This window comes from Falco rusticolus, chromosome 6, assembly GCF_015220075.1.
Source record: "Falco rusticolus isolate bFalRus1 chromosome 6, bFalRus1.pri, whole genome shotgun sequence".
NCBI classification, from domain to species: Eukaryota; Metazoa; Chordata; class Aves; order Falconiformes; family Falconidae; genus Falco; species Falco rusticolus.
In genome coordinates, this window is record NC_051192.1 from 66,926,160 (window position 1) to 66,951,959 (window position 25,800).

At 35.7% G+C, this 25,800-nt stretch overlaps 1 protein-coding gene across 1 annotated transcript in view; it reads right to left on the minus strand.

Annotated features, from left to right (window-relative positions):
* SNTG2 (syntrophin gamma 2) overlaps positions 1-25,800 on the minus strand; it is a 268,449-nt gene that overhangs the window by 139,295 nt on the left and 103,354 nt on the right. Inside the window, exons 2-4 of the mRNA XM_037392081.1 lie at positions 21,078-21,215; positions 3,091-3,147; positions 2,942-2,999 (exon numbers count right to left, since the gene is read on the minus strand). Of these exons, the coding sequence (XP_037247978.1) occupies positions 2,942-2,999; positions 3,091-3,147; positions 21,078-21,215 (253 nt within the window). The remainder of the gene's footprint in view (positions 1-2,941; positions 3,000-3,090; positions 3,148-21,077; positions 21,216-25,800) is intronic.

A 25,800-nucleotide genomic window follows, 5' to 3' on the forward strand; every position in this document is an offset into this window, starting at 1 on the left:
TGAGAGGTCTCTATGCCAGTCAAAACTGTAAGAATAGCATTTATTACCACTGTTGCTAAAGAAGTGCTTGTACTAAATAATTAAATTAAACCCAATTGAAATGTTCACCATACCTCAACAACTGAAGTGCAAATGCTTCAGCTGCCGCTTACATCAATACAAACAAAATCACCTATATTTGAAAAATTTAGAGTACAAAGACAGCTAACCAATTAGATTCTTTAGGAAGCACAAAAGTTGTATAGATATAAAAAAGCAGCAACTACTTTATTCCATTATACTTTGAGCTTTGGAACTCTAAAATAGTACTGTATCCAAACAAAGTATGGTTGGAAATACAAATTTGCAGTGTTGTCATACAATAGGCATTAAATTGCACAAAAAGGATCAGAAATTATCAGACATTTGAGGAAATTAGTACTTTAGTCAGTAAGGAGAATTTTAGTCACATAAGTTCAGATATTTTATTTAAGGACCCAAAATAGTAAAATCCCTCATAACAAAATTCCTGGTAAGAAATCCAGGTAACTGAGGTATTTTCAAATGTTACTGCATGATAAAGCTTTTTTAAATTCAGTATATTTGCTTGAAGCAGCAACTAATCTCATTGCTCCACTCAAAGACAACTTTGAAGCTAGCCAATCAGTTTCATTGTTATTAGCACCTCGTATAACAAAAGTCCATTGATGATTTATTCACACTATGAACATACAGATGTTCAGTCCAGAATTTAGTTTGCGATAGATCTGCATGTCTCATCTCTCTGTGATATTTAACATTTCCTCTCATTATATCTACATTAATATTTTTCAAGATATCCTTTTATACATATATATAAGTATGCATACGCATATGTTCATATATATATATATGAGGAGAAAGAATGCACATATTTTTAGAACACTTGTTAATTTCCCTTAAATATTATTACCAGATTGTTTTGTCTAACATTAAAGCACTAGAATCTTAAACCAGAAATATCCCTTCAAGGTAATCTGTGAGTTAAATTTGGACATATTTGCTTCATTGCTATTAAATACCAATTAAATGCGATACTATCAAAGTAACGCTGTGAATAGCCTTTGTTACTATCTTTTTCCTATACTGAATAACAGCAACACTGAGAATTTTGAGGTTATATGCAAAGAGAAAGATATGCAGTATAAGAAGGTTCTGGATTTCCAGTTTTTTTTCTCAAAATCTTCTAATGCTTTTTAGAAATCTTTATTTTCCAGAATAAACAAACAAACAAAAAAATCCAGTTTTCTGTTGCACAGACATTCAGTAGCCAGAATGGGAGTGCAGGAAGAAACATGCCACAAAAAAAAGCATTTATATCACATATTGCTGATCTTTAGCATCTGCAACGCTAAAGGAATCGCAGAATCACTCAGGCTAGAAGGGACCTCAGGAATTCACCTGACCCACCCCAACACATGCTGAAATTCTCTCCATCACACAAGTGCCCAACCGATACTATAGACTACTTTCTTCATACCTTGCCAGGTGTGTCACTGTCTTCATGACATGTACTGATTCAGCCAAGAACATTTCACATGGGTTCACTGTGATATAGCATTGCTTCTGCTTATAACCGTTACTCACTTTGGAGCTTCCTTGAGCAAAAGGTTACAAAATCTTAAAACAAATATCTTCTGAGGATAGATTTTCAAATTTGAGGTAAACAGCTGACCCCACAAAATTGTTCGTGCACTTGTTACTGTAAAAATAAATACAGTTGATTGAAAACTACCTACTATGTACAAAAATTTGCATATAAGTATTTTCTATGTAAACTCACTACTAACCTTGATTAAAAGTACTATGTCGTAAGAGGGCAGGAGGTAGCTCTCCTTGTTGGTAATAAATTTCCTGAACTACTTTACTTGACCTGAATGCTTATATTCATTATTATTATGTATTCATTTTCCTAGTATAGTTTACTATGCTGTGTATTCAAGAACCCTATTATTGTTCCATATACAATAACACAATTGACAATTCGTCACTGTGGAAACAATATCATAGAAAGAACCATCATGCTGAAATATATGTAAAGTACTGTACATAGGAAACTTGAAGCAGTCTTTCCAATGGGACACTGGCATAACCACCCCCTCAATATTCCCTAAGTATCAGCTCAGAATGGGTTACCAAGCTTGGGTATTACATTTCAAGCAAAGTAATGACCTCCTGAAGAAAATATAGAGGAGAAAAACAATCACAATCTGCAATCTAGTATGTGTCCCTTCGTTCACATTGCAAGGCACTGCCCACCCATGCGCAATGGCTCTACTTTTTCTTACCGAAGAACCCCCTTGTATTCCAGAGCAGTTCTCCAACTTGGCAAGATCTATCCAAGATCTGACATGGTCCCCCCCAAAGGTTCCTTTTGCTAGATAAATATCAATGTAATGCTTAACTGGAAGAGACTACGCTGATTTAGATCTTGCGTTATCATCACCGTAATAAACACTACAAATCACTTTGCTTGCAACTGGGCACAGTTAATCATACCACATAGCAGTGAATTACTGTGTGTGGGGAAAAAAAAATATGTCTGATTTGTATTTTTTTATCCTCTAGGTTAAGTACATCAATAGATTCCCTATATCATAGCTTTTTTTTCACAAGTAACTTTAAATATGTTGTTTACAACACAGCTGTCTTACTGCAGCAAAAAATATGCTTCCTGAAAATATTAGTTACCAGTAAAATTTCATGTACAGGTCCTAAAGACCTGGAAAGATTACAGATTTTAAATTCAACCCAAAGGCACATGGATCATTTGGACATTTGTAGAAAGGCCTAGGGTTAATGTGGGGCTGAAAGAATGCACCATACATGTTTTCATTCTCAGTTCAAAAAGCATTTAATTTTTTCTAAAAAAACCCACACATACTACAGTACTATATAAGTAAATAACATAAATATAAGTTACCTGCTTGGTCTTTAAATATTTTTGATATGACGACAGGCACTTTGTGCTCAGCACCACCCTGTAAAAGATGCATATTAACCGTGAGATCTCAATTAAGACTGAAGTGAACTAGTCGTTCTGAAAATTAAAAGATGAGAATTTATCCATACCTTTATGCTTAAGCCCAAGCCGCCAACTGGTTGTCTACGAAGTGTAACAGTTCTGTGCTTTAAAAAATTGTAGAAAAAAATAAATTTAGGTGAAAACACAGTATCTGAATAAGCACCGAAGGTGTTTCTAAACTGCTTTTACTTTTAAAAAATTAATTCTCAAAGGTTGCCTAGAATCTCAGTGATCAAATTCAGTCCTGAAGCACCATTCAATGCTGCTTTATAGGCACTTATTTAATTCCTTACCATAGAGAGCAGAGCTTATGTGTCAGTTGTGCATTGTCATGTATGCATGCATTCTTTTAGTATGTTTTTCTATTGCTGAGATTGTATTCTTCCTAAAGTGAATTTTTTACATGTTTTCCCTTTGTTTTGATGTGAGAAAACTATAGGAAAATTTTTGAGAAGTGCACTGTCATAGCTATCATGTATGCACAATATTTATTCTCATTTTTCTATCACAAATACCAATGTTTTCTAATCCATATCTTCAGACCTATACCAATCTTTTGCAGCATATGTCAAAAGACTTTAGTGCTTCAAAAGGTTATTTTCTTGCATTTAATATTTAAATGCATAAAGAAGATAAATATTTATCAATATTTTTCTACAGCAACCTAACATTTGTTTAACAGTATGCTGAATTTGACATTTCATTAACGTGTAACTCTTGGTGCCTGACAACATAATAGCAGCACTTCATCTGTTGACAATAATTATATAGTTGAAGGGAACTATTTTGCAACATGCTGAACAGTACTGCATAGAATGCCATCTTTACAGGAATTCCTGATTTTTATTTTTTTTTTTTTCTGTGCATCGGAAATTGTATATGGGATTACTCCTGTATGTGCACTTCCTGATTAGGTAGTTTATGACTACACTGATTGAGATAAACATAATTTTTTATTTCAGTAGTCAAGCCCATAATCTTATATTATCAAGTTATTTTAAGCTTTTTTCCTAACACTCATCTTAGTAGACATATGTTCATATTGTCTCAGGGGACTGGGGAACAGAACACACAAATTTCAGTCTCATTTTAGGAGGGTAAAACCAATCCATATGGTAAAAAAAGTTAAGAATGCTCTCAAACATTTTAAAATTTTCTCTCTTCTGTTTCCATGCACATTATACTACGCTAGTCTGTGCAAAAAATGGAAAAAATTATATAATGAAAATAGTACCTGATTTATGTGATTCAATTTTAGACAATATAATTCAGCTTTAATAAAATCTGTGCTAATTCAAATTGTTTCATAGGTTCTCTTCTTCATTTCGAACTGCATCAAAACTTTTGATCAACACTATCATATGCACTGATGAAGTTCAGATCCAATCTGAATCAGAATATGTCACTACCTTTAAGTTCAGTGACTCACTCCCAAGTCATTTCCTATGACATATGTCCTGTCTGCTTATTTAACTCATGTTTCTCTCACCTATACATACACACTGTAAACAAATTATCCCAATACATCCCATCACATAGGATGATGGAATAAATGTTTTGACAGTTTAGATTACTTTAGCATTATTGGACAACAAATTCAAAAGCACTACATGGGTAACTTTAGCTGTGTTATAAAAGACAAGCAAGGTAATATTTATTGGCACCTTATACATTCAACTGCAATTAACATGTATTTTAATACAGTTTGCAAGTACATTTCAAATGATAATACTGATGATACAATTGAGTTTGTAGCCCTGTGAAGCAATCTATGTTATTGCAATAACCTTGATATTTATATTTTCATGGTTCCTATCAGTGCTTATTATAGAGCTTCAAATATTCCTATTGAAAGACACTCAGAGAAGATATTAAGTTTATACCTAAACATTTTCTACGTAACAGCTTTTTCTAATTAGAAGTACATTTAAAAAATGCAAAAAAACTTCCTTCTTTTAAAGATGTTCAAATTGCAAAGCAAAATGCCAAAAGCTGAACATTATCAAGTGTCATAATCAAGATCATTTATACAAATTTATTTCAACCCAGTGATCATACATCATTTTCTTTGACTATAACTAGCAGCTATACAAGACCGAACATCACATTTCATTTTCTATAGATCCTGTAACCCCTCAACTCATCCCCTGCATATCTTCCAACACAAAAGACAACACAAAGCCAAGATTCAGTAGATGACAGCTACTACTAACATTTGACTTTGCAACTTTATTTTAAAGGAGGAAAATAAAATAACCTTTTGGGGTAATAAAACACAAATTCACATGGTTCACTAGGTTCCATTTAGTCCTTTATCTGGACCCTTAAATCCATAATATAGATGCTTAGCACTAGAGCCAAAAAAAAAAAAAAAAAAAAAGAAAATTTGTGGTAAGATAGAGGTGAAAATTTGTGGGTAATTTAGAGGAGATTCAACATTAGATACCTGCTGAAAGCAAGACAGTACTGACTGAATTTGATTTCAGACTTTGTAGTGAAATGTGCTAAACCATAATTATTCTCTTTTATTTGATCTCTTCTTTCTGTTCCCCCTAACTTATCCTGTCGTGGTCCCTTCTCTTCTCGGGACCTTTGCAAGGTGGCACATTCCACTGGAATCCTGCTTAGCCCAAGAAGTGCTAGGCAGGTTTTGTCTGTATTTGTACCAAAAATGTAGGGAAAGACAAGAAGTAAGTCCTAGGTATGAAAATTAGGCAGAAAGAAAAGAAACTAGAGACCTGGAGTTCTAGCGTACGGTTCTCCAAAACTCCTCCAGTAGTCCATGTAAGGCTGGGGATACAGCCAAGGTTTTAATGCCTTCCTAAAGAGATGGCTCAAGGAAGATAGATTCTGGTTCATCTGCAAACTGGGGGCATTTCTGAAACAAAGGGAGCCTGTACAGGAGGCACAGTCCTCATCTGAACTGTAAAGGAACCAAAGCTGCTGTACTTAAAATGCAGGAAGGCCACATGTAAAGCTTTAAACTGTTGGGATAGTTGACAGGTACAGAAGACAGAATAGTTATGGATGATGCTCCTACTATGGATATAAACAGAGATGTTCTGTATCCTGAAGTGAAGGACAGGTTAGGGAGGGAATAATAAAAATGGGAAATATAAAATAGTGTCAGGAACAAAACCAAAACTGCACTAAATATGAACTAAACAGAGGTATAAACACTCTGGAGAGGTGGAAAAAAACTAGTTCTGGGATGCAAACTATGTAAGAAAGGCAAAAGAGATAAGCAGCAAAGTAAATGCCTTGTGCTACAGAACTTAAGACTCAAAACTCGTAAGTCAACTACCTCAATAAGCAAAACTTATTTTTTTCCTAAACACAAGTGTCTTTACTAGTGACCATTCAACCAGGATGATAACAATGATTGAGATATGCAAAAGAGCCAACATGAATGAAAAATGTAACAGTCACAACAGACTTCACCTAACCTCCAGTAGATCAGACAGATACACATAAGGATATAATACAGTCAATAAAAAGCAGGTCTCTATCAGTCACTGCTTCATGGAGCTCACAAAAACAGACTCAGTACTTGCCCCGGTCTTGATTACAGCATGCAGGATCTAGTTAATTATTTTTTTTTACAGGTGAATAGCTACTGGGTAATAGCAACTGCTATGTATTTTATGTTCAACATTTATGCAACTGCAATCCCAAGAAAAGAACTATGTAAAAGTGATGAAGCTTGTTGAAAGATAAAATAAAGGGGGCAGCTAAGAAAATGAAAACTTTATAGGCACTGTGAAGAGTACTTCGGAGTACCATACTGGAAGCAGAGCCAATGAATGCCATGTATTAGAAGTACTTAAATAAGAGGAAAAGAAAAACTACATGGCTAAAGAGGAGGTTAAGAGACGTTATTGCATGTAAAGAGTGATAGACACCATATTCATATGAAGACAAGAAAAAATAACATAAGCAAAAACTGAAAACCAAAATTATGTAGCAACAGAAAAGAATTCTAAAAACTGCCACAAAAAAAGAAAAATTAATAATAAATTTTCAAATCTGTGAGGAGCAACGAGGTCTGCCAGAGAAACGACAGGGTCAATTTATGATCAAGATGTAAAAGGCATACTCAGAGTAAATAAGGCTACTGAAGGGAGGATAATTGAACACTTTCCATTAGTATGAAAAAACCTAGAGATGTTCCTCCAACTTTCTTTGCAGCAGAAAAGATGTATGGATCTGTCTGAATCTGAAACCACTTTAGAAGCAAACTGACTAAATAACAGTAGCAATCACCAGGGTCAGATAGCATTCACCCTAGTCTTAAAGGAACACATGGATGAAACAAAACAGGAGCACTGGAAAGATGCTTCTAAATAAAGCCTTGATACATGAAAACTACAACATTTGAAATAAAATCCCATTTCTTCAGAAAAGAAGTTCCAGTTAAGTCTTAGGAAATGTAAGGCCTGCACTAAGCAAAACAAAACTATAGGAGTAAAAAAAGAAAATCTATAGACGGCAACAGAAACTGTAACGAACAGAATTGGCAGATGCTTCGATGAGCTTGATCTGTCTTGGAAGAGCCAGTGTATTTTTTAAAAGAGAATTATGGAAATGTAGGAACTATGAGGTAAGAGACTTGCACAGATATATATTACTAAATAAAACTACCTGGAAACTAGATAAAAAACAAGGAGATGGATTAAATGAGCAGTTCCCTCTATGGAGGAAGGTCACTAGTGATGTTCCACTGTTGTCTGTGTTGCAACCAGTATTAATCTAAAATACGCCTGAAGAATTAAAAAAAAAATACAAAGAGGGGATGAGCAATAAGATTACCTTTGCTGCTTACTGAGGTGGGAAACATAAGTGAACTGAAAATATTTACAGAACATCTTACAAAATATTAACCGGGAACAAAATAGCAGACAAAATACAATAGCAGATCAAAGCTAGCGAGAGATTATTTTTTCCCTACATACATTACTTATATAAGGAATTAGGACTGATTCTAAATCAGTCTTTTCTCTTAAGGAGTAAGACTTTGGGGTTAAAGTAGATGGTTCCATGATATCATCAGTGCAGTGTTCAGCAGTGGTCAAAAACACAAACCAAATTTTTGGAAGTCTTAGCAAAAGAACAGAGAAGAAGCAAAGAATATCATTATACCACTGTAGAAATCCAAACTTTACTCCATCTTGAAAACTGCATACCGTTTGGGTCCCTTTGTATCTGAAACTGCTAAAAAGGTTCAGAAGATGACAATAAGGACGATGGAAGCACAATACCACTCCTGTACAAGGAGTAACAGAATAGGCTGTACCTCTTCAGCCAGGAAAAGAGACAGACTGAGGATCAGGAGGCTCTTACAATAGTAAGTTGCACCGAGAACAATGAATAGGAACCAGTTTTTATAGCCTCTTCCATTACAAAAACTAGAAGGCATCAAATTATACAATTAGGAACTAGGATCAGAACAATCAAAACAGAGATGATTCTTTGACCAATGTATAGTATAGATTTTAGAGTCTGGTAAGAAAAAAAAAATCTGGATGTTGAAAGTCTGCATGGGTTCAAGGGGATATTGGACTACTACAGCAGAAATAAATCTGTTAAGAGAAAACACAAAACTGCATTTTGCTCAGGAGGGCACTGAATAACTTGGGACAGGGAAAATGTTAACAGCACCATCGCATATTCTTGCACTGCTTGGCTTTTCTAGGGAAACATTAACAGCTACTGCTGGAAAAAGGACAGTGGGCTCAGTAGATTTTAGGTCTGACTCAGTTCTGAACTTCTTATATAATAACAAAATTTCATAACTACAAAATTTGGACAGAAAACCACGCTAGCTTTCCAAGCAACTACGAAAGAGAATTCTGCTCCAGAACTTCTTGCTAAAACTAATCACAATATTCTGGAAAAAAAAAAACAAACACCTTTTTGTGACATTAATGATAATGTCATGCATATAAGTAGCTGAAACCCCAGTGCTTATGTCTCAGTCAAACATACAAACATCTTATTTCATTTTTTAGTTGCCTGCAGGCTAGATATAATTTTTCTTTGCAGACTAACTTATTTATGGTTTGGGGCTAGAGTGAGGCAGACCTCTGTATCACTCTTTAAAAAAACACATAAAAATAAAAATAGTTACAGTTGACTATGATAACTGTGTAATTTTATTTCATAACAGACAATGGGATTAGAAAGTGTTACTAATTATCTATCTGAACAGGAAAGCTGAAATAAATAAATTTTCTGCTTTTTAAATAGCATTTTGTTTTGCTAACTATATTGTTTAGTAGTATTTACACTTTGGAAGCCTTCAGAATGAAGAATTTAAATAAAGTATTCAATGTGTATACTATAACAATCACTCATTCCAGTTGTGCTACAAAGCAGAAGTAATTATGTACACACACCACACACACACACCCAGCATACCACATAGCAAGCCTATTTAGTTTTGTTTTCTGTTTCTAGATTAGAGGAAGAGCAAGTGCCCTGCATGAAAGGTCAGGATACATTTGAGTACACAGAATGATAATTATTAAAACTGTAATTGGCCAGGATACCAACATGAAACATTCCTATCTTTCTGAGACCTATTATTGTTGCAAGTTGTCAAGGATTTTATTATCTGTTCCTCAATGCAATACTAGCTCTGTAATACCTACTGCTGTGTTTAAGAATTGGGGTAACAATTTCTCCATGACATTCTCTGGTGTCTAAGTTCTGAAAAACAAATGCATTGACCAGTGTCAAACATACCAGACAATGGAAAGAGAAAGCAGATTTACCCGCTAAGTGTTTGACAGACAATTTGATCTGCTTGTACGTCAAGCCGTTCTTTGAGCGAGCAGCCTGGCTGTTGCAGTCTACAGTGAAAGAATACATATTTTGGAAATGTATTTTCTTTTTAAAAAACAAACTGTAAACCTGAGAAGGCTACTAAAATTTTCACTTTTGTAATGCTTTAAGGGAATTCATATTGCCTAATTGCATGTGTCTGAGTGAAACCCTTGGCTTGTTCTGATGCATGAAAACACTGGAGCATAAAGGTTTTGACTGAAAAAGCTTGCGTATGTTCAAAGACAACCAAACAGCAATTAAGAAAGCAGCCTACTCTTTGTGAAAGACTGATTTACACGCTTAGCTGCTAGCTAGGTACAAACTCAAAAGCAATTTTTAGTGATGAAATTCTCATAGCCATTAGGGTTAGAAGCAATATTTAGGTGCGATCCATCTGTCTTCCTCTCAGTCACTATTGCCCTTGTGGAATAATATTTACTCTGCAGGAGGACCAGAGCATGACCAGTGGGTTTGTATCTCTTCAAAGTACATAGCCCAGAGATGGGCTTTATTTGAAAACAAAGTTATGTTCTGTGCACTGGGACAAACAACTGCACTGCACAATAAGCTGTTAAATAGGTGAACAAGCAGAAAAGATTTTGCCCCACTTAAGGTGCTGATAGCCATAGTCCACTGATGAAAGCACTGCAAGTAATGTATTCTTAAAATCACCGTGTATCTTTTGGTTAAATGTAGTTCCCAAGGGTGTGAGAAATCCAGGGAAAGCCAATTCCAGAAAAGCTCTGGACTGAAACAGTACATAGAACTATACAGATGGGGGGAGAAGGGCCTTCAAAGGTCTCAGTCATCAATATTGAAATATAGACCACTGAGGCAGAACTTTCAAGAACTCCAAGCATGATGCCAGGTAGGAATATATCGAAAAAACAGATCAATGTAATTTTAAAGACATATAAGAGACAGACACCACACAAAAGAACGCCATACCAACAACTGCTTGGTAACAGGAGGTATAATGCTGTTTATAACAGCTACCTAGAATGATATGGCTGAAAAAAACCAAACTTGTAAGTTTTAATAGTTTCAAAGTAAATGATACTTTCAAATGTAATTTGGAGAACTGTATGGTCAAATAACTGTCTTTTAGGTATGAGATAGCTCTTGACATAGAAAACTCTCTAGATTCTTGTAAAACATGACAATTCAACAAAACAGTTTATCTCTGGAAAGGTCTTTTATGACTTGGTATTTGTTCATATGAGGTGACATGATTGAGTTAATAGGCAACATGAGACGGCAATTACAATTCTTATTTCTGGTACTTTTATTTTTGGTAAGATTTTATATCCATCTGTCAGTCCTACCCATTATGTCATTATTACCAGGTTGTTAACACCTAGAACTGGCACTTGTGGTAAAGAATCTTTCATTAGGAAAAATATTATATCTATTTTAATGAACAATGTACTAAAGGGATTTCAGAAGGAAAGTCTGCTTGAAGCACTCCACTGATATAAATGTATATATTTGGAAGAGGATTCTATATATACCATATTTCATTTTTCTGTGCAGTCTGCATAAAAATATTAGTACATATGTTATTTCCAAACATCAAACTGAAAATGCTGGAACATTTGAAATAGGCCAGGCTTCCCAGATTTGTTGAAATGGTTCTTAGAAATGAGCCCATTCACAATGGCTATAACAGGTTGGAAAACAGAAGATTGCCAAAACCGATTAACTTTTATTCTTTTCCCTTCCACTTATCAGTGGAGACCATTGTGATGACTCTACCAGTGTCCCCCTCGGCTGCCATGTCCCCCTGCCACAGGGCAGGTAGATCATGTGGGGAACTGCTGTGCTGGTTTCTCTCCTGGATGGGCATCTCCCCCACTGTGGGACCCGGATGCTGAGTGACTTGTCAACATTAAGTATAGCCATGACCAAACATGCCTTGGTACGTGAGCCCATCCAGTCTGCTACAGACTACTACCTTAACAGGTATTCCTTAAGCAAGGTTGACTGGCTAAACAGAAAGATTGCAAAATGTGAACAAAGAAATCATTCATTGCTGCATTGTTCAGAGTTGTTCAGGTACTTTTCTGTTTTGTATAAATAAACTTTATTCTTACTACTACAGTTGCATCTATCACTTATTGGAAAGAATATTCTCAAAAGGCCTCCTTCCTTGTTGAAAGCAAGATGTCAAATTTACTACAGATACTACATGGCAGGTTGACAATAGAAAATGAAGGCCAGTCTTAGACAATGATAGCAATAACGGTAGCGCTTGCCACCAAGGCCCTTGGGAAATGTGTGGGGAAAAGGAAGAAGCAAACCAAGAAAGTTCTATATGAAGAGTTAAAAAAAGAAGCCTGCAACCTGTCCTGCATGGACCCAAGGGAAGAAACAGTCTGGTACCAGAAGGGATAAGAAGATAGGTACTTAACATACCAGCCATATCTTATCTTCCTTTTCTTCAGCAAGTCTTGAAGGAACAAGGAAATAAGGAATTTGCGAGATAAAAAAGCTTGAAGAAACAGATCCTGTAAGAATGTGAGACCCAATAAAATGTATCATAAAATGCAGACATCCTGCTAGTTATTACATATCCAAAAAGAACAAAAGAGTATGTAGTGAACAAAGATATATGAAAACCTTCAGGAAGCTTTCTCCTCAGGTTCCCAGGGAGTTCCCATGATAAAGATTTTCTCAGCTCACACCCTCCACCTCTCCAGCTGTAGAGCTTCCTCAGGAAATTGTCCATGTGTATTTAACATTCTGCCACATACAGAGATTTCCACTTCACCTCACACAACCCTCTCTTCTCATTGATCAGCAGTCAACTTCCACCTATGCAGTGCTGCAGGCTGTAGTCCACTTATTGGCTGACTCTTTATAGAAATATGGATTTTAAACTACAGTGGGGGCTGCTCTTGACAAAATTACTTCCAGATGGAATTCAGAAGAAAGACCGTACTTTGAAAAAAAGAGGGTGTGCAGCACTAATGAGAGATGGTGATGGGTTATGATTAATCACTGAGTGTAATAACATAGATGTCTACATGATAAGGCTAGAAAGACATAGCCTTATGGTGATACATAAAGATATCATACAACATCTCACACAGCACATCAGATGAACTGCAGAGCCATCACTTGGGACTGGGACACAGAGTTTCCTTCTTCCAGTAGGTGGCAATCCAGGGTCAAAGAATTCTAATTAGAATCCAGAAAGCACCGAGTTTAGATTGCTTCCTTACTCACTACTGTTACTACTTACATATGTCCCATAGCCTTTATTAAAAACCATGACTAAACACAAATCTTCATAAATTAGTGGAGCATGAGGGAAATGTAAGTGTCATACAGTTAGCCACTTCAGTCAGACTGAATTTGCCATGTCCGTGCGTTTCCACAAGTTGTTAATACTGCCCTCTCAGGAACTGTAACTATCAGCATCTTATAGTTACCAGGTAAACAATCAGAAATTAAAAACAATGTGATGGCTTTTCTGTAAAACTACTGTAAAACTTTTGGGTGTGGAGTGTCAATCAAAGAATTTTATTAAGAGGAGGATTTGCTATATTGTTGGTTATAACGTGTCTGGTTTTCAGTAAAACGTTTTTGCTCAAAGGGTGCCTAAATATACTTTAGCCCCAAGTCTCTATTATTTTTAGTAGGCTGTTTTATATTCTTAGAAATAGTTAAATTGGTTAAAACAAGACAGTGTAACTCCGGAAGTAGAACAAGTTATGGAGACAATGGAAATTCAAGAAACCTCAAGAAAGAGAGGGAAAGACATGAATTAGTCCTCCATGGCATCACATGATGCTTCTTTCTCCACTTCCATGAAGTGGAGACAAGCTGTAATAAGGAACAGGTAGATAGAAAGTAAAAGATTATTTTGAATGGGAAAGAGTTAAAACCTTACTTCTTGTCTTGCATAGGATCTCACCTTTTCCCAAACGGACAGGAAGAATGAAAGCTACGAAAATCAACTGAAGCACGTCAGTTGCTGTCAAGTTTTGTATAAAAACAAAGAAATTTCCACATGCTAGCAAAGATCTGGGACAGCTGCAGAAAATCCTTACTAAATATGGTAAAATAACATCTTTTTAGCAGTTTATTATAACTGTTTCTATTACTATAGAACAAAGGGGGTTTAAGGTTTTGTTTTTTTAAGAGGGTGGGGTAGTTGTTTTGTAAGCTGTGGGGTTTTTTTGTTTGCTTGTTTGTTTGGGGGGGGGGGGGGGTTTAGAGTAAAATGAAGTCATTCATTTTACTTTCAAAGCCTGCCAACCTAAAGATTTATACAAAAACCAGAACCAGATTGTTCTCACAGATGCAGAATGAAAAAGGATGAGAGGCAGCAGTCACAACTTGCAGCAAAGGAAAACCCAACTGAGCATAACAACAGGAAATAATTTCTCACTGTGAAAGTGGTTATGCATTAGAAGAGGCTGTCCAGAGAGCTGGTAGCTCCATTCTTGGAGATATTCTAAAAATGAATGGACAAAGCCCTCGGCAACTTGTTCAAACTTGGAAGCTACTCCCACTTTGAGCAGTGGGTTGAATTAGATGATCTTGAGAGGTCCCTTTCTACCTAAATTATTACATGATCTACTATTGTAAAGATGACTGTGACAAATCCTACAGTATGTTATTCTCCAGGGTCTGGGGATCATATTAAATGTGTCTGAATGAAACACATTCTGTCTTGCTATGACTTCACAAGAATCCTCAGGAACTCTTCCACGGAGCTGTAGGATACTTCATTTGGGACAGAAGCTTTCTATGGAAAGTGCTATGAGAGGACCTGGGACTCAGACTGTTCTCAAACTGACAATACAGATTAAGTCTATGCAGATTATCTACAAATACAGATTTCCAGAGTTACTAATAACATATATATAGGACCCTGTGTCAAAATATGATTATACTTCTTTCTTTTGCCATTAAATATAAGCTGATTTCTTTCAATTAAAAAGGCAACCTATAATATTGAATTATAGCTAAATCCTGTCAGAACCCAGCTGTTCTTTGAGTAATTTCATTTGCATTCACTTCGGACAGCATTCCACATGTCAGCTGGTGTGAAGACAAAGATGAACAGTAGAGGTTGCACCCATCAATATCACACATGCCACAAGTGGAAAGGCTCATACTTCCATTACTGTCAGATATTTTGCCCCTAACTACTGAAAATTTTAAACTGCTATGCAAGCTCGCACAATATATACAGCTGCAATTCACCAGCCCTTACAGTCTGTCATGGCTCCAAGTGTAATAGATTAATTGAAAATTTAATAAAGGACTTTTTTATTTGTATATATGCTTGGTTTGCCGATGTTGTGCTGCCTTTCTTCTGTCTTGTTGGTATGAGCGCTTACCCTCCGCTAGACATTTCCACATCTCAAGGGGAGGTTATTTTTCAGGGATATCCATAGTGTCCTTCACATTCCTCCGTTGCATTCATTAACCTTTTTACTTAAGCCACTTACTCTTTTTTTTAATCTTTAATAATGAAGATTTCTCATGCTGATGAATACTCATATCTATTATTTATTTTGTGATACAACCTTTTAACTGTTCTCAAAGTGTCAGCAACACAAGCTTATGATCTTTCATAATAAAGATCTTAAGGAGTTATTTGATAATCTTGAAAATATCTAGGTCAGCTTTCCAGAGCACTGAAAAAATAACAAATGGTTAAATAATGTATTTTCTTCATACAAGTGACGTTAGTTTCAAAAGGAAGAGTCTTTCTTAATCATCCACTTGATGTTTCCAGAAAGACAGAAAATGTGAATTATTATTTTTTAAAAAGTGATTTTTGACTAAAATACCTTACAAGCAATGGTAGAACATGCATTGGGCAAACAGTAACATTAGTAGTTAACTAGACAGAAATTTCCTCAGGTTAAAAAAAAATATATTTAACTTTGACTTTAATGCTGTTCCATTCCCCAGAGGTTTGCTAAAATAACATTCTTCCCTGTCCTCATTAGCATTGGAGTTATAATGAAAAAGCCATAGCAGTCTCATCAGGGATTTAAATAGTACTTTCAGGCTCTGTGTCTATTTTTTGAATCAACAAAACAACTAATCTTGCTATTTTTCTTCCCTATTCACCTACCTTGCTTCATTCTGATAAAGTCTAGCTACACCACAGCTTGTGAAGCTGGACAATTGGGTACCCAGAATTCAAAGGTTTTCATTATTCTAATTTGATTAGACTTACATAAGCCTCTGAGGAGTCCTCTCCCAACCAAGGTGCTAGAAGCCTGCATTAGAAATTTATCTGCCCCACCACTGACCAAGTAAGAAAAAATTCAGCTCTACGAGAAGGACAGTTTTTGATAAAAAGCCAGATGTATTTCTTTTCTTTTTCTTACTCTGCAAGTGGAATTAGCAGGAAAAAAAGATACAGAAATATAATACAAAGTAATAGAAAAAAATGCTTATTAAAACAGCAGAGATGTAAAACTGTGGGCTGACAACAGGAGTATGATAGCAATATGCATGGAAGAAAAATAAAGAATATTAAGGGTGAGGCGCTGTATGTAAGAAATCAATTTTAGCATGTGGAACGACACAAAGTTAAAGCAGAATCATACCTTAATGAAGCATAAACTATTAAAATGAATGCCACCTTGTTTCTCCTTTAACTGAAAAAGGATCTGTCCCTGTCTGTCATACAATTAATTCCTTTCTGTGAATATTGTTAAACTTTAAATCTGGGGGAAAAGAACAACAACAAAAAATCTGTTAAAAATACTTAGATGATAGTGAAAAATATCTATTTATTTTCAATACACCATTTCTGTCAATACCTTTGTGCTTGGTTTCTATTGAGTGTGCACCACTTCTGATGTACCCATACATTCTTCTTTTTCCTGTGAATCTGAATACCCCAAACATAATACTAAAGTCATGAAGAATGATTGGATTTGCCAAGTCTGAAGTTCTGAAATACATCTTGATGGAATGATCGCATGTTTAATCACATAAATACAAAATTTTAAAATACTATATATAGTTATATATAGATTATTTTTATAATTGCAGTAGTATATAATGAAACACTGGCAAATATAATTTCAACAATGGTTCTACTTACAGAAGGATTTTTACAAACATTTAAAAGCCATCTTGTCTACTGTGAAAAATTTCAATATCAAGGAAAAGGAACAGTTACCTTTACATTATTTCTTCTATACACATCTTGAATTTCACAAATCCTGTTCTTCTCTCTTATTACTCTACATCAAAGTTCAAGATAGCAACAAGTGAAACAAGCTGAACTGCCATTCAATGACAGAAAGCCAGCTCTAATTTCTCATCAAAGGTGAAGCTTTTTCAGTACTTAGACGTAGCACTTAAATGAACAGTAGATGGCAAAATATAACCCAAGAATAGATCTACATGATGGTAGTATAGGTATTTTATAGTGAGAGCCTTTTATCCTTGGGAATAATCTCTATTGTTGAAAGTCCAAAGCAGGACAGTAGCACTAGTGATCACTGATGTCTTTGCCAGTCCTCACTGTAGCATTCAGAACTGGATGGGACTAGCAGAGCTAGTTACACATGGCTGCAAACCTTATCCTCAGTATTCCTCAGGATCAATGAATCTGCCAGCAAAAGAGAGGCTGGAGGCAATGCATCCCACAAATGCTGTCCCACAAAACTGGCTGGAGAACAAGTTACTACCACAAGTAGGCACAGAACTTTCTTTCCAACATTTTCCCATTCACCTATCCCACCTAAAAAGAACTTAAAGGTTTCTCCCACACACACACGTTTGAGGTGACTGCAGAAAGAAGGCAAACAAGTTATTTTATTTTTATTGCAAATGAACATTACTAAATTTACATTTGGCAAATGGCCATGTATAAAATGAAGACTAACTATAAATAACTGAGAAAGAAGAAGTATAGAAAGAAGAATAATAAATCAGTAAGACAACACGATTGTTTATGACTGCTACAGAATTGACTTTCAGGTTACAAGTTTCTATTAGTATTTTGAATCATACAGCACAGGGATGAAAATAATTTTCTTGAACCAATTGAAAAGTAAAGCATTTATCTCTGGAATTTATCTTGTGTAGCTGTAAATGCAAAATGTCAGAATCACCAAAACAGTGCTAGGGAATTACCAGCTATTTCACCTGGATTTCAAATACTGTTTTTGAGCTCCTATATACTAGCAATTTACATACTGTAAAAAAGACTGTATTCATCTTCATGTTACATATCATCAGCCTTAATATTAAATGCTAGTGTTCCAAAAGGTTTTACTCGGTTCAAAGTACAATATAGAAAATCAAATACTGCCATGAAGCCACAATTTAGTACATTTTTCTCATTAGAGTTTGACAACAGAAGCCCACGAGAATTGAAGATAGCACTTTCAAAAAGGGACATCTTGGGGAGATCTTGCAAGAGGCACAGGAAAATAACAGATCACATCCTTAAAATTTAGCTTTCAGAGTCTTCAGTGAGAAAACTCAAGGAAAATAAGGAGATAATATTAACAGTGTTTTCCAGGAAAGGTGAGCTTGGCAGGACTGCCCACACTATCTATTCAACAGTACGAGGTAGGAGAAATCCCTTCTGAATGGACTTCCTTCCTAAAGCAATGTAATAATTTGCAACTCAAACCTAATTTGACATCTGAATTATACTTTCAATTCCCTTACTTTTTACACATTAACACTGCTTTTATAACCTGGAAAAACTGTCTCCATTTGACATAGTCCCAGAATTCACTCCTTTCCAGGCTTACCTGCTGTGTGATCATTACAGTCATGAAATACAACCAAGGAACTTCAGCTTATTTTGTACACAGTGGCTGCATACCCCAGTTCTGCCTCCTCCACAGGGCCTCTTACTTTCCAGAATTTATTTCCAAAATCCAGCTCTTGAAGTGTTATCAGAGCTTGGTCTTCCTGTTCTGTCTTCCACCAGGAAATACTGTTTAGGGTACCCACAAAATGTAGGAGTAAAATGCATCAAAATCAACCCAAATCTTGATATTAAAAGGAAGAAGCAGACCTGGTTGGTTGTTTGGAGTGTTTTTCTGTACTGCTTTAGTTTTGGGTTGGGGTATGTGTTTGGCCTTTTGGGTGGTTCGGTGTTTTTTTCTTTGGTTTTGGGTGTGGTTTTTTGCTTTCTTGAGTGATCAGAGTGATGATCAATACTTACACAGATGTGATACAACATTTTCTCAGATGCAGCCAGCCTGTGCTGATTCAATCAAGACAAAATCTGGGACTAGGTAGCATAGAATTTCAATTGTTTTTCTATCAAAGTTTATACACATGGCATGTAAATGTTGTTGAGTTCAGAGCAATCATGCATACTTACATGCACAAACACCATATATCGCAGTCACACGATATTTTACTATGATTCTTGCAATCACAATTTGCACACAACTTCACATTACTAGCAATGTCTGTAGTTAAAAGCTGCATTTTTCATGCCTCTAAGTAGAAAATATATGCAAGCTGATGATTTTTGACTGAGGCTTATATTTATTTCAGCAAAGCAACCAGAGGTGGACATGCCTTTCACTTCACTGAGTGGCCTCCCACTAGCTGCCAACTGATGCAACCTTTTTGAACATTTTTAAGAGCAAGTCATATTCCACAGAGTTCCATGCCCAGGCTTTGAAACCAGTACATAATGTTTCTAACTACTAAAAGCTATTTCCAATTATTTTTGTGTGATATGAAACCATTTTATATTAATGTTTACGAGGAATTAAACATGTTTGTGTGTTACATGTGCAGACTCTCTCTCTCTCTGACATACTCACATATGTATATTTGGATACCCACTACATAATGTTTCGGCTCCTGATTCTTAAGAGAGTACCACAAACTCCCCTGATGTACCCTAGTGCCAAATTTTATGTTTACATGATATGCAATACACAAGCAGACAGAAAGGCTTCCCCTTGGCTGTCTCTGAGGAGGCTGCCATGAATTGTTCAGTCTAGCAAATATCAACAGAGTTCATTAAATTTATTTTACTCTATAAAATTTGGGCTATCTACACTTAATTTTAACAGGAACACTGTTTAGATGAGGAAATAAAATACACTATTTGGGGATGTCCATAGCCTAGACACCACTGCTGTACTGCTTATACAAAATGCCACCGGTATTTCTAGTGACATTAAATGGTGATACAGAAGATTCCTCTATAGCTTAAGGGCACCAAATGTTTTGAAAAAGCAGCATAAGAGAATTTTGGGGAAAAAAACCACCACTTACAGGCTGGCACTGCTTAAGCCCCATCTGTGCCTGAAAAAGAATTAAAGTGAAGTAAGTGCCTATCAAGTGTTCTCTCAGCCAGCTCCCCAAGATCAGAAAGCTCTTGCCTTTAATTTCCTGAAAACTAAAAGAAAAAAAAAATATTTCCAGTTCTCAGTGAAGCTTTAGGATGCTCGTGGCTTCATCCATTATAACTGAGTTTACACTCCCTAATGACGTGTAACGTTATGTGCTTTGTTACCGTAACGAGTACTTAAGCACAAACCAAGTTAAAATTGGGGAAAGTAAAATTAAGTATGCATTGATACAAATGGGGTATTATCTTCAGTCAGAAGGCATGTGTTCTACTAAAAGTATTTTTTCATGCAGTATCTGCCTTTCTCCATACAAGCTGCCCAGGGAGACCATTTAGTCATCACCCCTGGAGGTATTTGAAAGATGTGCAGATGTGGTGCTTAGGGACACCGATTAGTGGTGGACTTAGCAGTGCTGTGTTAACGGATGGACTCGATGATCTTAGAGGTCTTTTCCAACCTAAAGAACTCTATGATTCTGTTCTATGCCCCTGAACAGCTATCCTGTCAATACTTGATACACAAATGAAGAAAAATCTGGTGTATTAGTTTACTCTTAAAACACTTTCAGTGTGAAATACTTTTTTTTTTTTTCTTCATTGAGTGGCTTAACAATATTTGGCGGAAGAATGTTGTAATCTCAGTATTTATAGATTTTTTTCTCTTCTATTAAGGTTATAGATGTCAGAATAAAGGACATACAGTACTGGCCAAAAAAAAAAGTATGTATATGCAATAACGTAAGTATGCACAAAAACCCCAGCAACTGAATAGAACATGTATTTCTATTACCCAATAAAATCTCTTGCACTCCAATACCATAAACTGATCCCTGCAGAAGACATTAAAGTACACAGTCGAAAGCACAGAGATATAGAAGCACTTACATTTGCACTGTGATCACTTCCACTAACACAGACGACATCTTGTTTTTGAATTGTTAATACCTCTTTTGTAAGCTTCAGTCGAATGTCGTAAGCATTTTCGGATACTTCATCATACAACAAAGCAATACCAGTTTTAGTCTGTGAAGGCAAGACACAGAAAAAAAATTGAAGAATATGAACATTTTATAATGATAAATAGCAACCTCTATCCCATTTAATACATAAAATGCATATAAATGAGCACTGTTTACAGAAAGTGGAAAATTGGTCTCCTTTTCAGTCTTCAAATGGATTAGACATAAAAAAGCCTCTTCTGTACTGTAAAATACAGGCTAAATGGTCTTTGAAGTAGTCATTAATATGTAAAGAAAACCAAAAATAATTACCCATTGTACTGTTCCACAAAGGAGGGTTGCCACTGAACTATGTTCTATTTGTTTCTAATTGTACGACTTATGAAACTGTATTAAAAGCAGATAGGTATGTAAAAATGCTTGTGAACACATTTTCCAGTTTCAGCAAGAAGTGGAGAAGTGCAATGTCATTCCTGACTTAGAGACATTCTTTCTACTGTGTCAGAAAAAGACTTGTACCCTTCACAATTGTTGCCTTTACGACAGAGAGTTCTATTATAGTAGATAGCTGCTTTCACATTGTAAAACACACAAATACAGGTGTTGGAGAATATCCATTTGTTTAGGTAAAGATGGACATACATTTCTGAAGTTACATCATGACTGGACTAATAACCAGTAAACTCTATAGGACAGTCAAATATTTAGTATAAAAATTGTTTTCTCCATCAGCAGTAGAAAAGAAATTCTATCTTAAGTTTTATTAACTTAGACTCAAATTTCCCACTAATATTCAGTCAGATAGTTCTTTAAACAACAACTGAGGAATTAGGACTGCTTATAGCTGTTTGTTAAAATAAGTAGACTAATGTAATTTCAGAGCTTTACAGTCTTTGTACAGAAGAGAAAAAGCAACACACAGGTTCCAAAATGGAGAATCATATTTAAAAGTAGTGTTTATTAATTTATAATGTATATAACAGTATCATTACAACACTGCGCTTTCCTCCATGTAAGTGAAGAATAATCAAGCATAACTTAAGGTTTAGTTGCAGCATTTGTTTTTAGAAGAGGATTTAAAATCAAGTTGTTCATCTATGTTTTGTTAAAATGTAGACTGTGTAAAGAAGAGTAAAGGAATTGAAGAAACATGTCCTGTGAACTGAATGAATGCTTGAAGGATTTTTTTAAAAAAAAAATAAACATGGAACATTATCTTCATAATAGTATTTCCATTTCTATGAAAATAGGGAGAAAAGTTTGTGGTGATTCTCAATAAAAACTTCTGGACTTTAAAGGCAAGATCAGTTTAAGCTCAAGCCACTTAAATTTTGATGTGATATAGCTCTATGAATGTCAAACCCTCCTTTACAGTAGAAATGGAAAATGCAGTCTAGAGAGCAATACAATTTACCCTGAAGTATATACACAGCAGTTGCTCAGCTTGATTGTTCATGTGCTTCTGCTGTCCCCGGGCTCAAAGCCCTTGTTCCCATGTAGGCCACTGCTGCTACTTAAGACACTTCAGGATATCCAAGGTCTCCACACATAAGGCTCACACAGGCTATTTTTAGGACATCCCAGGTCCTTCTCTAGTTAGAGGCAAGACCAGATTTCCACAATTATAATGGGATACAGACATCAGTCATGCCAGCAGACATACATACGCAGGTATCTTCAGCTTGAAATGGGTCTCGCCAAGGTTTAAAAATGCACATCTAGGGCAGCTCCTTACATTCTGTCAAGCCAGTGGTGAAGCATGATTTACCTGATCTTTTTTATACCTCTATCTAGAAGTGAACAAATTGCATCATAGCTCTCTACTTTGACTTAAAAAATAAATATAAATAGCAACTCCAATTGTCTAATTCTGGCAGATAAATCTTGTCCTTTGCTGGGAATGCCTAAAGGAAACAAAATTTCAGTGAGGGTGTAAAGCCTTATTCACTCTCACTTGTCTGGAAACCAACATTTCTTCACTTTCCCAAGGTTTTGAAACTTTTTAAATTTCTAGCATGTGTGGCTATTATCAATACAATTTTGTGAATGACAACACATGAAAAGCGTGCCAACATCATTGTTTAAAAGCCATGCTGCGTAATAGCAAGTATTTTCAAACAGTAGAACTGCCTTGCAAAACCGCTGTCCCCACGTTCTGCTGCTGTTCAGAGGTTGCGCATTGCTCTCCCATCCCTGGCAACTGCAGTTACTTTTGCTGATGTAGCAGAGGATGCTTTACAGAAACACTGAGAGAAAACAGCTCCAGAGAGCATTTTATACTGCCCAAACCTAGAACGTTTCTCTGGCTAGTAATTGTTAAATATGTTTAGAAGTAACGAAAGAAACCCTGAACTATCATTTATAACAGATGATCAAGTAACAAATTGACTATGTAGAGTGACTGATTAAATAGCTTAGCATTTTCCATCACACCGCTTGAACTAAAGTCTCACCAAAGCTCATTTACTCCTATTAAAATCCAGTATCTACCTCACACCCCATTTAACACCTGATGTGATCCAAGATGACATGCAGCAATACCTTATTTGCTTTCAGAATCAATAAGATGAATCTAGATTTCTCTCAGCTTTTCAAGTCTGCTTTTTTTAGACCATTACAAATGGCTTTGAATCAGAGTTCATTCCCTTGTTCTCCCTTTGTATTGAAGAGATGGCATACGTAACTCTAGAGGACAAATCCCAGTCCAGACAAAATACTTCTTCAAACAGGGATCTTTTAATGAGAACTTCATGTTTGCTTGTACACAAATATGCAGCACTTTAACTATGCTATGGTTGTCTTGATTTCTCATTTTATACAATAGTTCTTCTAGTAACTGGTACTAGAAAGTGAGGACTGAAAGTGGTAATAACTCCCCAAAATGATGTAGTAATATACCACATTAATATGTGTTTTATAATAAAAAAACCAGGCAGAAAGTACATTGGGAGTTGCATCTCAACAGGATTTAAGTGTGTACAATGAGAGGCAAGGGAATACAAATTTAAACTTACTTGGGCAGATGAGGAAATTAATGTTGATTTTCATATCTGTGGGAGTTTTCTAGACACTGGCTGCAGGAAGAGGGGTGCATGGTGTGCATGTGCACCTCCACATAGGTGGTGAGAGGAAAAGAAATGGAGATCTGTAGCACAGGCATCACAGTAGCTGTGACTTTTAAGAAAGCTTAGTCACTGCCCTGTTTTTGAAAGAAAACTAAAACCACACTGAAACCTACTTTCTCAAGCAAGCTCAAAAACTGTCACAGAGAAGAAAATATCACACTCTAGAGGAAGCTAGAATTGCAGATGAATCCTTTAATCAGTTTTATTGTTGAACACTTAAGGCTGACCCCTAGACAACATACTTAAAGTGGTCCCCACTCAGCACAGTGTTTTGGGACCCTACTCAAAGTAGCGTAACTCTTTCAATGCACTGTTATCTGTAGCCTAAAGCTCACAGCTGCAAATTCTGTTTCAAAGTAGGTATCTCTAAGCCAAAGTTCAGTCCTTACTGGCATAAAATACTTGTCTTCACTGCTGTAAGTTTTATTTTGAAAAAATATGCAAAAAATGAGGCAGAGTTGGAGTGGTGTTAAGGTGTACTAGGTTTCCTATAGAAACTATTTACTTGCTTACATCCATTTGTTGCTCAAATGCATTAGAGTAGTGTTAGTTAGGTTTTCCACGCTAGTACCCATTTGAAAAGAGGCAGAAAACATTCAAGGCTTACACAGATGGTCAGAAGATTCAGATGATACTCATAATAAAATCATAATAAATTTTCATGCATTCAGAGCAGATGTCAAAGCACATGCAGTGCAGTGGTACTACATTGATTTAAACTGTGAAGTTCTCTGTAACTCCAAACCTATCTTCCATTCCCTTTGCCTAAGTACATTTTAGCAATTGTGATCACTACTATTGCAAACTAAACAGAGTATTAGTGTCTTAGACCCTTACAAAAATGGATCTCCTGTTGTTTCCCCTACTTTATCTAGAAAACCTTTTGCATTGTGTTATATTGGTCCTCCAGTAGAAATCACCATTTGCTGATCTCCACCCTTAACATATTATGTATCCACAGCTTCAATAGCATGGCAATTCAATTTTTAACTACTAAAATGCATTTATAAATGACCTTCCTTCATTTGTAAATACAAGTCTTTAAGCACTACATTTGAACTTTTTTTTTTCCAACTGAACTTCCACATTATATTTCCAGACAAATATTTTATCAGCAATATTTGCACCTCAAAGGTCTAGTGATAAAATTCTCTAAACCAATTTTGATTATTTTTTTAAAATGAAAACAACTCTGTTGAAATTCCGTATCTATGGTATAATGGTTGGATCACTTGCTGAAGACATGTGAGAACTGGAGTCACTGATTTTTATTCTACAGATATTTTTATTTTTCAGATAGACAGAAAGAAAACTTCAGGTGGTCCCACATAGCCTGGTGCTCTGACCACTAAAGTACAGCAGGCTTAAATTTACTCTGTCTTTTGTAAGTTGTTTGATATGTTTTCTACACCACATCTCCCATTGTTATCAAAAGACAAAGACAATTTCTCAGAGAAGGGCAGAATTAAATTTTTAAATAGCTTTGACTATCATAAAAAAAGATTTCTTTAACAGAAAAAAAGC